Below are 17,478 nucleotides of genomic sequence, written 5' to 3'. Positions count from 1 at the left end.
GCGCCGGCCGCCTGCAGGGTTCCGGGGGGAATGCAGAGCGGGGCCACAGCTCCCTGCCGGGCGGACGGAAGCACAGGCCTGCAGACGTGAGGGAGGTGTCCCGGCCTGCTCTGAGTTCGGTGCCGTCTGGGTCGTCACGCTGAAGGACCTGTGCCTCTTCCCCAGGTTGACGGAACCCCGCCCCCGCAGGGGCTGCCGGCACCCAGCCGCGTGGCCGCGGTGGGCCCCTACATCCAGTCGTCCACGATGCCCCGCGTCCCCTCGAGGCCGGAACTGGTGGTGAAGCCCGCTCTGCCGGACGGCCCCGGGGCCCTGCAGGCTTCGGAGGGGGCGCTCAGAGTACACACGCTGCCCAGCACGCGGTCTGCGGCTGCCGCCCAGGCCAGAGGTGACTCGGTCCCCCCGGCCCTCCGCGGCTCGCCCTCCTGGCCTCATTGTCCTTCCCCCGGGTTGGGGGTTTTACAAACGGTCTTCCTGTTCCTCGTTCGGGTGCAAATTTTAAGAACCTCCCTGTGATTTTTGCCAGTGCAGTGATAAGTTTCTTAACCCTAAATGATACGGTTCTGTCTGGGAAATAAAACGTAGTATTATTTTTGGAGTGAAAATTGTTCTCGGTTCCTTCTCGTTAATAAGGAGATTTTGATCTGCTGTCTGTAACTTGACAGCTTTTCTTTTTGTGTAAAACCCCGTATGTGGGCAGCGGTGCCGTGTTTTCAGAGGGCGGGGTCGTGAGTGCGTTCTGCTGAGAGGTGTGTGTGCTGTTCACACGTGCTTGTGCATGAGAATCTGCTTGCTAGCAGTTTGTGCGATGAAAGTAAGCATACTGGAAGCTTACGGTGAACCGACAGAGGCTGCTTGTGTCCGTGACCTTGGCGTTTGGTGCAGTCCTCGGGTGCGTGTGGAGGTGCAGGCCGGAGTCTCGTGGCGGGAGGAGCAGACGGAGGGAGGGCTGTAGGAAAAGCAGGGTAAAGACGACCTTTACAGGCCTCGTTCAGACCCCTGCAGGCAGGGAGCAGCCGGCTCCGTCTGACCGCTGTCACGTGCGGGAGACAGCCAGCTTCACGGTCACTATTGTTTGCCCGCGTGAAACATTAGAGCTGCCCTAGAGCTGCCCGGTCCGGGTGTTACTGTGGAAAGAACTGCTTTAGTTTTGCCTCTGTGAGGACAGAGCTGTGGCCTTGATGCTTCCTTGTCTGTGGGGAGAGAACCTGAGGGCACCGGTCTGTGAAAGACTGATCGATGTCCACAGTTTTGCCTTTTTTGTTGTGTGTGCGTCATGGGTGTGTGAGCTACACCCGGAGTCCTGGGGCCGCCAAGTTGGAAAGTGTTTTCTCAGTGCGATGGTGACCGAGGGGTAGCGTGTCCTCGCTGTTTCCAGCAGATTTTCTGTTTACTGTGATTACTTTTACAGAGTTCGAGTACATTTAACTTAGAAATATAAAGTCCAGTATTTTTCTAAGGAAGTTTAGTGGGATTGTTTTAAGTCTGAAATATGAAGTTGGTTTTATTTTATTGTTACATCTTAAGTTTTTTGTAATGTTTGTTTATTTTGAGAGAGAGAAAGAGAGAGAGAGAGACAGAGCCTGAGCAGGGGAGGGGCAGAGAGAGAGGGAGACACAGTATCTGAAGCAGGCTCCAGGCTCTGAGCTGTCAGCACAGAGCCCGATGCGGAGCTCAAACTTACGGACCCATGAGATCCTGACCTGAGCCAAAGTCAGATGCCCAACTGACTGAGCCACCCAGGTGCCCCTTGAAGCTGTTTTTAGAGATTAAACCCTGTGGCAAAAGGAGCCATTGGAGGTGCCTTTCCAGCGCCGGCTTACCCGTGTTGCTTTTCTGCATCCTAGGCTCTAAAATCCATCCACTCAGCCCTGACTGGAGCCCCCCAAGTGCAGACGTCACCGTGAGCCAGCCCTCCGGGCCTGTACCCACCAGCTCTGGGCGGGCCCTGGACCAAGGTGGGGACCAAGGTGGGGTTCGCATGTGCTGTCCGCAGCGCTCTAGTCTCTAGCTAGTTTTCTCGTGTGTCGGCACTGGGGACGGTGTTTACTTCCAGACCACCTTCTTTCGTCTGGGGATTAAAGTACCAGCACGGGAGCATCTAGGTTATTCTGTAGTCGACTTAATTTAAAAATAAGAGAGCATTTAGTGGCTACAGAGTTTCAAAGACTTTGAAGAGAGAGAAACTTCCGTGTGAAAAAGAAATTGTACTACAAACAGCTTGAATATCCATGTGATTTTTTCTCTGTCTCCAGTCGACGATGGAGAGGTTCCCCTGAGAGAGAAGGAGAAGAAAGTTCGCCCCTTTTCGATGTTGGACTCGGTGGACCAGTCGGCTGGCCCTGCCCCCTGTGGGGGTCTGAGGAAAAACCAGAGCAGTGAGGACATCTTGCGGGACGCTCAGGTGCGTTGGGATAGCTCGGTGTTAACACCCGCCGCCCGTTCCGTACATGCCCCTCAGAAGAGAGACTATTGTATGAGGGAGAGCAGGAAAACAAGCGAAAATATATCTGCAAGATGAGAAAACGGAACAGAATTTGGTGATTTTAAATTCTGCGGCTTAAGTGTATTTGTGGTCTCACCCTGTGTTGGAGAGCGGCTCCTTTGCCCGCTGCTGGTTCATGTTTCGCGTGATTCTCTAAAAAACTGAGGGTGCGTTGAAGAACAATCGTATTTGTGTCCTTCCGTTACCTCGTTTCTTCAAAACTGGGAGCTGAGTTTATGTCTGTGACGATTTTGTGTGTTAGAACCGCGGCCTTGGACGGCGTGTTGCCCGAGGCGGTGGCCTGGTTTGTGTCCATTCTGATGAGTGCAGAGGATGTTCGGTTTGGGGGCCGCCTGAGTACATAAGGTGGCAGTTAAGGTTTCCGAGCGGGCACCCAAGGGTTCCTACGTAGGAAGTGGCAGCAAGGAGTCATTCGGGGCAGGGATGGTGTTGCATTACTGAGCTTCCTTATTTAATGTGGTTAAGTTCAGAGATTTAAAACTTTTTAGTGATTTAAAAACGTAGAGCTAGTGTTTTTAGCGTGACTTATATTGGCGAAATGAGGTTGTCTAGACATCCCGCGGACCCATTGAGGCAGTGTTTTGACTGGCTTTGTACGTGTGTGTGTTACAGGCTGCAAATAAAAATGTGTCTAAAGTACCGCCTCCCGTTCCGTCAAAACCAAAACAGATTAATTTGCCTTATTTTGGGCAAACGAATCCGTCACCCTCAGACGTTAAGCCGGATGGAAGCCCTCAGCAGTTATCAACAGCGGCTGCCTCCGTGGGAAATAAACCCAAGACGGCAGGGCAGCAGCGGGGTCTGCTGTCCCCCGGCGCACCTTCCGTCGGCCAGGGCCCGGCCCTCGCTCCAGCTTGTAAGCAAGAAAGTCCCCCTGCGGCCGCCGTCCGGCCCTTCACTCCGCAGCCTTCCAAAGACGCCCCTCCTCCGCCCTTCAGAAAGCCCCAGACGGTGGCCACGAGCTCCATATACTCCATGTACACGCAGCACCAGGCGCCCGGGAAGAACTTCCAGCAGGCCGTGCAGAGCGCGTTGACCAAGACGCATTCCAGAGGCCCGCACTTCTCAAGCGGTGAGCTTCTGGGCCCGGTTTTCCCCGGCGCGGGTGGCCGCGGGTGACGTGGTCATGTCCTCCCCAGAGCTGTCCTCACTCGGTACACAGCGAGATGGCTTTGTTCTCAGAGTTTTGTTTAATTTGCCTTCTGTTCTCAGGAACCTTAAACAGGTGAAACGTCCGTTAAACGTCCGCCCACTGCAGTAGGCGCTGGGGACCGTAGGTGATAGATGACTAGAACCCATGGCAGACATGGCTGTTGGCACGGTGGCGACCCCGTGCACTTGTTCCCTGCTCCCGGTGGGCGAGGCGCACACAGGCGGTCCCCGCGCACCGGGCCACGTCCTCGCTGCGGGTCAGACCGCACACATGCCCTTGGTGCGAGGAGGCCTGGATAGCTGCCCCTGCGTGCTTTTCAGAAGAGTGCTCCTTCCTCTGTTTCAAGCCGTTCTGATGAGCACAGAGCTGCTAAACATAAAAGCATAAAAAGATACACAGTCTGTTAATTTGTTGGGTTCTGAGAGTCATTAGTTTATAAAACTAGAATAGAGTTCACTCTCTTTTACTGAATGAAATTGGCTTTCTAGTCGTGAAATCAGCGTGCAGTTGTGGCCTGAAGTGTCCCGAAAGTGATCAGACGACAGACACGTCCCGCACGTGCCACAGCGGACTCGTCCTTAGTGAGGCCTGCTGACACAGTGATTTGGGAATTGGATAGCTCTGACCTAATCAAAACGATAAGGGGAAGGGTTTGGGCAACTAGAAGTGGTTCTTGAGAACTCAGGAAGCCAAATATGATTTTCCACGTGGGTTTGCTTTTGAAAAGTGTGAAAGAGAGGGTGGTGCGTGATTCCTTTTAATCTGGACTCAGGAGAGGATTACCAGCCCCCTTGGCTTTTATGCTGTTTTCACGGTTTGGCATTTTAAGTTTGTGTGCAACAGACAGTGATTGCTTAACAGTTACAAGGGCAGCGTTTTCTTACCGGCACATAAAATAATGGCGTGTTACAGTCAGCGAGGGTTTTCATTCTGTCAGAAGTTCACTGTGCCGCGATGGAAGCCATGCTTTGTCCTTCGTTGGGTGTAAAAATCGGTTGTGGTGCAGGGTGCTGGGTGACGACTGGAAAGTTAAAAGACGTTTTAATTATCGTCAGCTGGGTCTGTGACCTGCCGGCTTTATTGAATACTGATCGGGGCTTTGTTTCCATTTTCCAATCAGTCTACGGCAAGCCTGTGCTCGCTGCTTCCCAGACCCAGCAGCAGCATCCGGAGAACGTCTATTCCAGCAGCCAGGGCGAGCCCGGCAGTCCCGAACCTGACCCGGAGCCCGTGGCGCCCGCTCAGGAGAACCACGAGAACGAAAGAATTCCTCGACCGCTCAGCCCGACCAAATTGCTGCCTTTCTTGTCCAATCCCTACCGGAACCAGAGTGACGCTGACTTAGAAGCCCTGCGGAAGAAACTGTCCAATGCCCCACGGCCGCTGAAAAAACGGAGCTCCATTACAGAGCCAGAGGGGCCCAATGGGCCAAATATCCAGAAACTCTTGTACCAGAGGACCACCATCGCTGCCATGGAGACCATCTCTGTCCCCTCGTATCCGTCCAAGCCGACTCCAGGCACGGCCGACTCAGAAGGCCCAGGAGAAATCCAGAATCCGTACTCTGTGGAGCCAGAGAAGGAGACGGTCTCTCTGGTTCCCGAATCGGTGTCCCTGGAGGAAGTGGGGAGCACCGGTGCGGAGAACGGCGACATTCCAGCTGCTTCACCAGGCCTCGACTGTGTGCCCGAAGGAGTCCCAGACGCCAGCCCACGTTTCCAGAGTAGTGTGGAGGAACCGAGAGCAGAGACTCCGCACCTGCTCGAGGCGTACCTGGAGGAGTACCCCCCGTACCCGCCCCCGCCGTACCCGACCGGGGAGCCAGAAGGGCCAGGAGAGGACTCTGGGAGCCTGCGTCCCCCCGAGATCACGGGGCAGGTCTCTCTGCCTCCTGTAAGTAATGTGGCGTGTCACCTGGTCCCTTCAGGAGCCCCCCCCCCGTCTGGTCACAGTGTCCCAGGTGGTCGACTGGCAGAGCTCCGGGAACCACCTCTGAGTTCGCAGGGTCGTTTGCCCAGGGCGGCAAACGTGTCTGCAGCCCACCTTTTGTTTCACAGCCCCCTCAGTGCGCAGTGCGTCTCGTAAGTGTCCTAAAAATCCATTACATTCAGAATACCTTTACTTTTTCGTTACTTCTTTTAATATTTATTTTTGAGAGAGCGTGAGTGGGGGAGAGGCAGAGAGAGAGAGACACACACACACAGAATGTGAAGGAGGCTCCAGGCTGTCAGCACAGAGCCTGACACGGGACTCGAACCCGTGAACCATGAGATCGTGACCCGAGTCGAAGTCGGACGCTCAACCGACTGAGCCCCCCAGGCGCCCCAAGAACAACCTTAGTTTTTAAGGAAGAGCCCTTTTCTCTGTGGAGAATCAGAGTTCGGTTCTTTGCGATACAAACCACACTTGTTTCTTCGACTGCGGTCGGAGGTTAACCTTGAGCCCACGCTGTGCCCAGCCTGGTGTGCGGTTCCCTGCAGCTGGTGTTAAACACGCGGAAAGGAAAGACGTCTCGCACCTGGTTTGGCCGTTCCCCCCACCCCGCCGGCCGTCCAGTCAAAATGATGTGTCCTCTCAGGGACGGAGGAGACCGCCGTTAGTGACCGCGTCGTGCTTTCTGCTCAGGAGTCTGTGACCGTTGTCCCGGGAGAGCCATCCCCTTCTTGCTTGGGTTCGAGTGACCCAGGGCAGCTTGTGTCTGCTTGTTCGCGAGCGGGCGCGGGGCCCCTGCCCCACGCGGCCCCTGCGCCGCGCGTCACGGTCACGTAACGTTCACGCTTCCCTTTTCCAAGAGACGACATTTTAGTCCTCACGCGTCAGTGGAGTGATGGCCGCACGTTTTCCGCAGCGCCGTGGTTGTCCACCCCGAAACCGCGCTGCGTGTGTGCAGCACGGCGCACCTCCGCGAAGTCGCCGCTTTGCGGGCTGTGTGCGAGGCGCTTACTGTATGCGGTGTTAGGGCTGGTCTTCGCGAGCTCGCCGTATGTTTTTTAAGTCTGGCTTATTAACGGTCGAAGGGCTTGAGTAGCTTACTCGTGTATCTCGGAGCGTAGTTAGACTTTGAGTAGACGGCAGTGACGGCGTTTTAAGACCGGAAGGTTTCTTCACAGTGTATCTAAGGCAGATGATCATATTTCTTATTTCCTTAATTCTGTCCACTCTCCCCCGAAGCAGGCGTTTGTTGTTACGAAAAGGTTGAGAGGGAGGGAGTTGAAGAAGCCACATCACTTGGATTTAAATTCCAGCCCTGATGTTTACTGGCCGTGTGCCTTGTTTCCTGATCTGTAAAAGGGGGTAATGGGATTCTCGTGAGGAGTTCACGAACGGTCATTCGTTAAATGTCCGCCCAGAGAACTGTGTGCCCAGTCTGTGGGGTCTGTCGCACTAAATAGAAGGGGAACCCAAAGACCAGTTCTCGACCCAGCGGCAAAGCAGCCTTCTCGCCATCGCACGTCACACCCTTAGCTCCAGCCGTGGTGTCTTGGGTCACCCGAACGGGACACGGTTCAGTTCTTCCCTCTTCGTTCATTAAGCTGTATGTTACGATTCACGTCCGTGTCTGGATGATGTTACATGTCTACAAAATGTGCCAAGTGTGTGTTTGTGAAGCCCCTTTCGCTCCCCCCTTCCCTCGGTCTCCGCGCTGAGACCAGGGCCCTGACTTCACACCTTTTTTCTGCAGGGCAAAAGGACAAACTTACGTAAAACTGGCTCTGACAGGATCGCCCATGGCATGAGGGTGAAGTTCAACCCCCTGGCCCTGCTCCTGGACTCCTCTCTGGAGGGGGAGTTTGACCTCGTGCAGAGAATTATCTATGAGGTACCGCCTAATGATACGACCTTCTGTCCCATTCGGACCTCCGATCTGAGAGAGAGGAATTGCATCTTTAAATCGTGGGGGTCGGGGCGAGGTGTCGAAGGGGGGCGGCGAGCACGCCCCGGGACGGGCTGTGCCGGTGGAAGGTGTGACATAAAGTTGGGGGCCCTCTGGGGTCTGGTCTTTCTCCGGGAGATCTCCACCCTCTTGTACAGTTGTGCCTGCGTGGGTCCGGACCGTGCAGCGTTAAACTGCAGGTGTGGGCCTTATTTCAGAAGCCTGCTATTTAAAATATTTTTAGTTGGCCTGTTTTCCTTTCCATGGCAAGTGCACCTTGTCCTTAGACACTAATTTGTGGTGGGAGTCGGAGGGTAAGTAAACATCAGTGACTCTGAGGGTAGAGTTTCCGGCCCCTCTTCATGGGTAAGAGCCTTTTTATAGTGAGCGCCTACTTTGGCTTCCCCGCCGCCCTCATTTCTGGACTTGCTCTTGGTAGAATTTTCCTGGCTCCTGAGGTTTAATTAGGATGGAAAATAACCCCAAGAGCCTGCGTCTGTTCTCTTGATCCTGGACAGCTGGTGGATTGTGATCTGAACGGTGACAGAAGTGTGAGTGACAGTCACCCTTCTTCTCGATGTCACAGGTTGATGACCCAAGCCTGCCGAATGATGAGGGCATCACCGCCCTTCACAATGCCGTGTGTGCGGGCCATACAGAAATCGTGAAGTTCCTGGTGCAGTTTGGTGTGAACGTAAATGCCGCAGACAGTGACGGATGGTAAGGACCTCGCTGACCCCCGCCCTGGCTTCAGGGTGTCACCGTGAGGGCCCTGCCGGGTGGTGAGAGCATCTGCGTGCGTCCTGCCGCGGCTCGTGCCCAGACTCCCCTCTCGCTCCCGTTCTGGGGCACGTGGAGTGTTGGAGTTTAGTAGTTAAGTAATAAAAACAGGAAATGTCACAGCCGCACACAGTTAGTAGACTCGAGCGAGTTTGAGAAATGCTGATTTAAGCAAGGTCCCTTCACCCATGAAACCTCTGTTTTTAATATACTGCTGTCCATTGCACGTCTGCACGAGGGAGTCGGGTTTGTAGATTTTCCCAAATACACGTGACCGTGGAATCCATTTTTTGTGGAGCATTTTGTGAAATGGTTTTATGTGCATAAAGCATAGGAGGGACTGTTATAAGTGGTGAGTGTTCCTCATGCGATAATGGATTGTTACATAACGAGTTAAAGGTCTTGATAAGATATTGTCAGCCCGGTAACAGTAATAGAATGGAGAGTAAATTTTGTAATTTTTCTTTCTTTCTTTTTGGAAAAAGAAAATTTTAAATTATGATAGGCTCTTTTTTGGAAGAAGACTTGTTTTTTTCCGTATAGGATTTTTAAAAACCTGGAATCACATGAAGATATTTATGCAGGTATTTTTATAGCTTATTTTTCTGTTAATGTGGTAAGTGGCTGTACGGTGACGTCGGCTTTACCTCGTGCACAGGTGTATGTCACGTGCGTGCACACAGGTGCAGAATAGAATAGCTCTACATTGCGAGGAGTGACTCTCTCTCTTGTTCGACACTTAGATCTTCCCCCAGGTGTTTGTTCCAAAGCATTTTGGTTACAGTTTTTAAAAATTACATTTATAAAAGTAACGTGTATGTGCTGTGGAAAATGTGTGTAAAAGGAAATGAGAAGAGGAGATCAGCCATTCGTACCCCACAACGTAGAGAGATCAGCATCAGTGGTTCTTAAGTATATTCCTTTAAAGCTTACGTACGCGTATGTATTTTAGCCTAATTTTTTGGTTTAACTTTACGCCGTAAGCAAAACAAATTTTTTACGTAATCGCTGTGCTCACCGTGGGGCTTGACCTCACGACCTGAGAACAAGAGTCTCACATTCCTCGGAGCCAGCTGGCCCCCGCCCCAAAACAAGTTCTTAATGTGTCATAACGTCTTCGTTTCCCTTTTATTAGGAATTTATGTATAGTTGTTTCATTTTTTAAAACCACGCACTTAACAAACCTGCAGTAATACCAAAGTGAGCGGTGGGGGCAATACGTGATCTTAGAGACTGTGCCCTCGAGAGGAATAAAAAGAGGGGAGAGAGGAAACAGGTGAAAGCATGAAACCTGTGTAATTCGGGGCCTGGTCCACATCCTCCAGTTCACGCTTGAGCTGGGCCGCAGCGCCGGGTCCCCTTCCTCTTCCGTGGGTCTGGATCACTTGGCGCTCGCTGCAGACATCCGAGGTGCTGGAGGGGACTCCCCGTATGGTGTCCGCGAGTCCCTGCCGGCCAGCTGCCGAACAGACTGAAACGTGTGCGGTTGACAGTCCCTGTTCTCGTCTGCATTGAACTACCAAGGTGGTTTTTTTTTTTTTTTTACCAATTAAAGTTCAACTTGGATTTTAACAGCCGTTAAGGAAAGGTAGTTTTCTGCGTGCACCTTAATTTCTTCAGAAGCGGTAACGACAAGGGAACACGTAAAGGCCCATGTTTCGAGTGCAGGCCTATACCGCAGAGACGGTCGTGCCCTCCGGTCTGGCACGGCCGGGCGCTAAGGCTGGCACTAACTAGGCGGGCGCTCCAGAACACATCCGACCCTTTCTGAGACGACTGCACGGATTTCCTGTCCTTCACTCATTTCCTTGATTCCCCTGGCCCTCCGTGCTGCCCTGCTGGGCGCCCGGTGTGGCCTGTGTGCAACATGTCCCTTTGTGGCTGTCGGTCTTCGGCGGGTTCATGTGTCCATGTGTAACTGATACTGTTTTTAAGTTTATTTGAGAGAGAGAGAGAGAGAGAGAGAGAGCGCACAAGAGGGAGAGGGGCAGAGGGAGACAGAGAGAGAGAGAGAGAGAGAGAGCGCACAAGAGGGAGAGGGGCAGAGGGAGACAGGATCCCAAGCAGGCTCCACGCTGACAGCACAGAGCCCGACACAGGGCCCAAAGCCACGAACTGTGAGATCGTGACCTGAGCCGAAATCAAGAGTCGGACGCTTGACCAAGTGACTCCCCCGCCACACACACACAGACACACACACACACACACACACACACACACACACACACACAGACACACTCACACACTCACACACTGAGGCGTCCCCGTGTGTAACATTTCTAAAACCGTGTGTAAGAGGTTTTAGGAGAAAGGCCCAGACCGAGGAGTCCGGAACGCTGTGGGCAGACGGCCCAGCCCGTGGGCGTGGTGTGCACCGGCAGGTCCCCCAGCCCCGTTTGCCTCGTGTCCCCCCAGGACCCCGCTGCACTGCGCGGCCTCTTGCAACAACGTGCAGGTGTGTAAGTTCCTGGTGGAGTCCGGAGCCGCCGTGTTCGCCACCACCTACAGCGACACGCAGACCGCCGCCGACAAGTGCGAGGAGGTGGAGGAGGGCTACGCCCAGTGCTCACAGTTCCTTTACGGTTCGCGACAGCTGGCTGAGTGTGGGGTTACTGCCTCCCTTTGCCCGGGGTTTCTAGGGTGCAGTTGCCAAGTAGCTTTAGCATCCGGGGAAACGTTTGTGTGTCGCGCGCGGTCCTGGCCGTTGAGCACAGGGCGGCCTCGGAGGCAGGGACGGATGCGGCTTCTGTGCTTGCTCCAGTGGGGACGGCGTGAGCCGACCCCACGATGGGGCGGTTTGACCCCGCGGGGGCCTCTCCCGAGACTCGGAGAAGGGAGGCTCCGGGTGTGGGCCCGGCGGCCCAGGCGTGTCCGCGCAGTCAGACGCGGGGGCTCCGCGCCTGGGGCGCCGGGGACGGGAGGTGCCGGGGGGCGGGGGGCGCGTCGGGCGTCGGGCCCTGATCCGCTGGCTCCCCCGTGGTTTCAGGAGTGCAGGAGAAGATGGGCATCATGAACAAAGGGGTCCTGTACGCGCTGTGGGACTACGAGCCTCAGCACGGCGACGAGCTGCCTCTGCGAGAGGGGGACTGCCTGGCCGTGCTGCGGCGGGAGGACGAGGAGGAGACCGAGTGGTGGTGGGCGCGCCTGCAGGACCAGGAGGGCTACGTGCCCCGCAACTTGCTGGGGGTGAGTGTGTCCTCTGTCCGCGCGACGGCGAATCCTCACGCGTTTGGACGGTGGCGGGTTCACGCGTCCAGCCACATTTTCTGTGTTGGCGAGCCACCGGGCACGGTCAGGGTCCCGTGCTCTCGGAGGTCCTGCGCTCCTCACGGGACCCGGGGCTGGACCGGGGAGGGCACTGCGGGCAGGAGTCACCTTCTGTCCTGGATTTAGGTGGAGGGGGCTCTCGGGAGCGTTTGCAGGGAGGAGGCCGGGAGAGCGGGCGAGAGAAGGGAGGGGGCGTAGCACTTTCCAGACGCTGCATTGCCGACCCGAGTGCCGTGGGCGCCAGGGCGGGACCGATAACGGAGAGCGAGGAGAGGACCGACGTGGGAAGGTGGAAGAGCCCGGCCGGGGAGGTGACGACGGTCAGCGGCGCGGCTCCGCGCACTCCCCCTGCACCTGGGCGTGGCGGGAGGGACCGGAGGGCACCACCGCCTGAGATTGTTGAGGCGTCCGATGGGCAGCGAGGGGGAGAGGTTTTTATGGGGGTTTCATCAGGTCGGACCCACGCGGGCTGAGCGGCACGGAGCCGCTCCGGTGTCTGGGTCTCTAGCCAGGGCTCTGGGTGCGGGCGCTCCGCCGCCCCGTGTTACTCCGCCGGGTGACCGTGGTGTCGGAACCTGGCTGCCTGGATTCCGACCCGCGCCCCCTCCTGACTCTTCTTGTCCGCTCCCGTGTGCCGTGTGGGTGACCTCGTGTGTCCCGACTGCTGCCCCTGCTCACAACGTTTATCATTAAGTAAACCTTGGAGCCTGGATCATATTCACACATGTGATTCTGACGTAAATTACAAGGAATTGATGAGAGTTAAAGTAAATTTGGCCATGGAGCCCTTTATTTATTTATTTTTTATTTATTTTTAATTTTTTTTTGAGAGCGAGACTGAGCGTGAGTGGGGGAGGGGCAGAGAGAGGGAGAGACCCAGAATCCGAAGCCGGCTCTAGGCTCCAAGCTGTTAGCACAGAGCCTTATGCGGGGCTCGAACTCCCAGACCGTGAGATCATGACCTGAGTCTCAGTCAGATGCTTAACTGAGGTGCCCGGGCCACGGAGCCCTTTAAACGAGCTTTCCAGTGACCCGACCAGAGTCCTGTCCAGCCCGACGGAGTCTCTGCAGCCGCCTCCCTGCCGAACATGAGCAGCAAATACTAGTTCTACCTTTTGACGTTTCCTGCCTCTGAAAACCTCTCGGAACTAGTTGCTTATTGGAACCTTTTGTTGTGATTTTCCAAGCGGTCCTGTGACTCCTGAACAGAGGAGGCCGCGTGGCCCAGGTGCTCGGCCCTCGGGAGGCCCGCGTCAGGCTGGGTCGGAGACGTTCGTGTTCACCCCAGCCTTTTGGAGGTCTCCCCGGGGTACACGTTGCCTCTAAGTAACGTTTCTTTGGTTTCTTTTGAGTTTAAAAGAAAAAAGGAACTCACGTAAATGTGGAGTTTTTAATCAGCGGTTCAAATTTGAGTCTAGAAAATTGTATTGACCAGTTGTTTTCTCGGAAAAATCATCTTTTGTGTGGTGTTGATCACCCATTTTTCAGTTTTGGCTGGAGTCTGACTCCACTTTCTTTCAGCAAACCCTTTTTCCCGTTGTGTAGGCGGGAGGAGGGGGTTGTTTACTGCGCCAGCTGGATGACTCGTTGGACTCACCCGTGGCTTCAGGACCTTCCATTCTTCTCTCCGGCTCTTGTTCTAGAAAACACAAAACCACAAAGATCCCCACACAAAAACCTCCACTTATCCTCCCTGAAATCGGCAGACTTTTAGTCTGTGGCATCCTGTCGCTCAGTCTCCTGTCACGGAGTTGGGTCTGTTGTCAGTGAGGTTACAGGAGACCCTGATCTGTCCCGTCCGCTCGGGAAGCTGCAGGCCGCGCGGGTGGGGCCGGCGCTCGGCGCCACCTGCATTTTTACGTGGGACCCCCTGTGACTTCGCCGGGGAGGTGCCGAGTGTGAATCTTGTGTCCTGGGGCGGCGCTGGGTGCCTCACGTGCAGAAAGAGTCCTTTCCTTCGTTTCTTTCCGGTGACACCAGACCCCCATACTCGAGGTTTTGTCCCTGCAGCATGTAAATCATTTCTCCGTTCTCTTGCAGCTGTACCCCAGAATTAAACCCAGACAAAGGAGCTTGGCCTGAAACTACGGAGTTTTAGTTTCTGAAGAACTCATCTGTTATCAGTAAGGAGAAGTGACGTGATTGTTTGTGGCGGACGTTTCACAAGACTGCTGACGACGTCACTGGAAGGCATCTGGAATGGGCTCTGGAGGGAGGTGAAGGATTTGGGGAGTTGGCTCTCCGAGGGGGACCTCGGCGTGATAAACTGGCCTTGCTGTGCTGGGGAAGCATGTTCCGCGGAGCAGAGGACAGACGGTGACGTCCTGTTTGTCTGAGAGAGAGAAGTGGGGCCGCTCCGTGGGCTCCGTGTCCCACCTGCTTGCTGTTGGTCGGCGCGTCCCCTGCACCCGCCCCACCGGGAAGGACCAGAGCCGTGGAGTGGGCCCCGGGACCTTGGGACACAGGCCACACGCTCAGAAACACGTGTTGGCGGGTGTGGGCGGTCCTTCGTGTAGGAGTTTGTAGCGTCTTCGGAGTCACGTGTGGAAGGAATCCTGGGACCGAGCCACAGCACAGCTACCTGAATGTGGAATCTGGTTTTTAGGGGGATTTGAATCTATATTTATTGTCTTTTGTATCCTGGAAATTGGAGACTCACTATATAGACTTAACCATGAAATTTATCAAGATCGTTGCTGACTTTAAAAACAATTGTAATAAAATTAAACTTTTTGACTCTAAGCTTTTTACTGGTTTCTGTTCTTTGTGTCATGAAAAGCCTTGTTGAAGCTCCCACGCTGTTGGGAGAGTAGCGGTTTCTTCCCCGGCCGTGTGGCTGCAGTGAGGAGTGAGGTTCTTACAGACGGCTGGGTTTTGAAATTGGCGAGCTCTGCGGTGGCCCTGATTGGGAGCCACGGGGACAGCCGGTGGCCCCGTCCCCACGCCTCTGCGAGAGGAAGGGTCTGGTGTTCGTGGTGCTGTTTGCAGGGATTCATCGGACAAGAACTCAGACTGAGTCTGCATTGTTTGTGATCTGTTACCCGGTTTGTGAGTCGTTGCGGAGCCGGTGGATCCGTGTGGCGGCGTCACCGAGTAGGAGCCACGCGGGAAGGACCGGCCGTGCGCAATCCCGGCATGTCTGTGGGCAGCTCGGTTCCAGCAAGAAGGCGGGGGAAGAGCTAACAGGCCACGCTCTGCGGGTAACAGAGAAGGCGGTGACCCCGAGGGCTGGACACCAGAGGACCACCCTGCTGCTGCCCCCAGCCTGGCAGGGTTTGGAGGTGGGGCTCACGTGAGGTCACCAGGTTAAGTTCCCCCTCCCTAAGGCATTTGCGTCCTTGGAGGAGGAAGGGACCACCTCCCCTCCCCACGTGAGGTCACCACGAGGGGGTGGCTACACACGTGCCACGAAGGGTCCCGCACCCCAGCTTCGGACCCCCCAGCTCCCCAGAACAGTGATGGGGTGTGGGGTGGGCCCCTGCTGGGCGCTGCGGTAACGGGACAGCATGGATCGCTGACCTTGGACAGAGTGGCTTCCCCAGGGGCTGCCGCTGGGTCCGGCTGCAAGGAGGGGGGTGCTGGTCCTGGAGCCGCAGGGGGATACCTGCTAGGGGACAGTTTTAAGTGATCTCCACGACCCCGAGATGACCCGCTGCGCCGGGCCCCCGGGGATGGGTGATTTTAAGCGCATAAAGCGACAGGAAGCGAGCGCGACACCTGGGTTGGTGGTTCCTGGCCACCAAGCGACCGTGACCCGGCCGTGCCCTCCACAGAGGCCTCTGCGTGTACCTGCTGGTGAACTGTGATCATCCATTGTCCCCTCAGCCCTATACCCACGACGTGTTTTCTCTTCTGGTTTTTACTTGTTTATGTCTTACCCGAGGTCTGCGTGGGAAGGTTTGCAGGTACAGAGAAGGGTCTGGGGTCGGGGGGGCGCAGACGCTTCTGGTCTGGCTGTGGTGTCTGTCGTGCTGTGGGCGCGGGGCCGCCACGGGAAGGACCCCGGGGTCGGATGGGGTGGCCCCGTGAGGCATCTTCACGGCCGCAGCTTAGGTTTTTGTAGAAGGAACAGGGCAGCTGGGCGGCGGGCCCCGCGGAAGTGGGGCTTTTAAAGGGGGCGGGGGCACGTCTACCTTCTCCCCGTGAGGGAGGCGATGACCAGTGCTCCCCTGTTTGGGGGACCCAGGTGCTTGGTCGTCGTCCCCAGTCCTTTTCTAAATGGGTTGAGCTAAGCGGAGCGTAGCCCTTGGCTGTTTCGTGTCTCTGTTTCCTCTGCTGTGACAACGAACCAGGGAGCAGGGCAGGTGGTGGCGAGCCGGGGGCCTTGCGGGCGGCCCCCGGCACAGAAGCGGTTTGTAGGCCTCTGCGACCTGGGAAGGCACCTCCCTCCCCTTCCTGTGTGCCCGGCCCCCACTGGACGAGGCTGGGAGATGCGCTTGCTGGCCCGGCCCGGCCCGCCCCACACCTCTCCTGGGTCGTAGGGCTCCCGCAGGGGCACCACTGGCAGGCCCGTGACTGACGCGCCTGTCCTGTCTGCCTCTCTCGTCCCCACACCCGAGGGACCTGCCTGGGCCTCCTCGGGGGAGGCCAGGGGCCGCAGAGGAGAGCCGCACCTACTTTGTGGGCACTTGAGAGCCTCTGAATTGGATTAAGAAACTGCGTAGTTCCAAGCTGCCTTCAACTCTCAAGAGGGGAAATGAGAGGTGACCTTGTCGGAGCGGGAACAGGCCGAGACCCGGGCGCACCGCCCGCCGCGGGGCCCCCGAAGGACAGGGCGGCACGCCGGACCGCTTGGGTCACTCTTTATTAACAGCACGTTCAGCAGGAAGTAAGGCAACAAGGCGGTAGGTGTGTAAGGCGGCTCGCGTCTTCCAGGGTGAAGCAGGGCTCAAGCTCTCCCACCCGTGTCCCTCCCGGCTCCACGCACAAGCGCGGGGGTGCTGACGTCCTGGCCACGAACGGCTCATCCTGTCCTTTCCCGTAATCGTCTCGGACACCAGGCACCTTTCGCGCACGCTTCGGTTAGCGGGCCGAAGGCCGCGTGGCTTCAGCATCTTCTGCGACACACGGGTCACCAGGCCGTTCTACAGAAAACCTGGCTCTCTCTGCAACCACGTGACGGAGGTGTGCGTGCTGGCCCGGCCTGTCACTCTTCGATGCTTCCTGTTTTCCGTTTCACTCCAGGGACGCGCACTGCTGTTTGGCAAATGCCACAGCTGCATTGTTAATCGGGAATTTACTTTCAATGTTCCCAGCAAGGACCTCGTGTCCTTGGAGACTGACTTCGTGTTTGGTCAGCGGTTAAAAATACCTCCCTGTGTTTTTCTCCGATTGGATATTGCCATAAACGGGCAAGTGGGTAAAAGTAAAGCGTGGACCTGTTTATAGATGGAAGGTTTTCTCCGAGCTAACCCAGGATTGAGTGAGTCACCTGCATGTAATACCAGGATACGCAGATCTTTTTTACTGTGAAACGTGAGACCTGTCTCAAAAAGTATCTTTATTTTCAGCTCTAGTCATTCATCGGTTAGGTAAATGTTCCCGTCATTTTGGGGTCCAGATAAAAAGTTTCTCTGGGGGGGCTTCGTCCTCGGCTGGCTGTCTTCAGGCAGATCAGTTAGGACTTCAGAGGACTGAAAAGCAGAGCCACTGTGAGGAGGAAGACAGCCGGTCAGCTCAGACACCTTGTGCGGAACTAACGGTCATTCTGGAAGAACGACTTGGAGCAGACAGGGATCGGGGCACAGACTCGCGGGTTCTCCTCCCCACTTCTACAGCCTGGCCCGGCCCAGGTCAGGGGCACGACCCGGCTCACAGGCCGATGGCCACGAGACAGACCGGACCACGCGGCATTTCCTGCCGCCCCCCCCCCCCCCCCCCCAGGTCGGGTGAACATTC

The 17,478-nt window shown here is 55.9% G+C and overlaps 2 protein-coding genes across 4 annotated transcripts in view; one reads left to right on the top strand and one right to left on the bottom strand.

The window, feature by feature from the left end:
• TP53BP2 (tumor protein p53 binding protein 2) overlaps positions 1-14,322 on the top strand; it is a 53,165-nt gene extending 38,843 nt beyond the window's left edge. The window contains exons 9-18 of one of the 3 annotated variants that reach the window (XM_042976866.1): positions 166-388; positions 1,848-1,970; positions 2,256-2,404; positions 3,176-3,578; positions 4,780-5,552; positions 7,342-7,479; positions 8,120-8,253; positions 10,729-10,895; positions 11,300-11,499; positions 13,621-14,322. In XM_042976866.1, the coding sequence (XP_042832800.1) occupies positions 166-388; positions 1,848-1,970; positions 2,256-2,404; positions 3,176-3,578; positions 4,780-5,552; positions 7,342-7,479; positions 8,120-8,253; positions 10,729-10,895; positions 11,300-11,499; positions 13,621-13,662 (2,352 nt within the window). In that variant the 3' untranslated portion in view covers positions 13,663-14,322. Of the gene's footprint in view, positions 1-165; positions 389-1,847; positions 1,971-2,255; positions 2,405-3,118; positions 3,579-4,779; positions 5,553-7,341; positions 7,480-8,119; positions 8,254-10,728; positions 10,896-11,299; positions 11,500-13,620 lie in introns of all 3 variants that reach the window. The other 2 variants (XM_042976864.1, XM_042976865.1) reach the window with 2 other exon arrangements.
• A 2,049-nt stretch (positions 14,323-16,371) lies between these two features.
• Positions 16,372-17,478, bottom strand: part of CAPN2 (calpain 2) — a 37,597-nt gene continuing 36,490 nt past the window's right edge. The window contains exon 21 of the mRNA XM_042976867.1: positions 16,372-17,229. Coding sequence (XP_042832801.1) covers positions 17,206-17,229 — 24 coding nt within the window. The 3' untranslated portion in view covers positions 16,372-17,205. The remainder of the gene's footprint in view (positions 17,230-17,478) is intronic.

This window comes from Panthera tigris, chromosome F3 (assembly GCF_018350195.1).
Source record: "Panthera tigris isolate Pti1 chromosome F3, P.tigris_Pti1_mat1.1, whole genome shotgun sequence".
NCBI lineage: Eukaryota > Metazoa > Chordata > Mammalia > Carnivora > Felidae > Panthera > Panthera tigris.
Note: the sequence above shows the minus strand (reverse complement) of the source record. Positions and strands in the feature narration are given on the sequence as shown.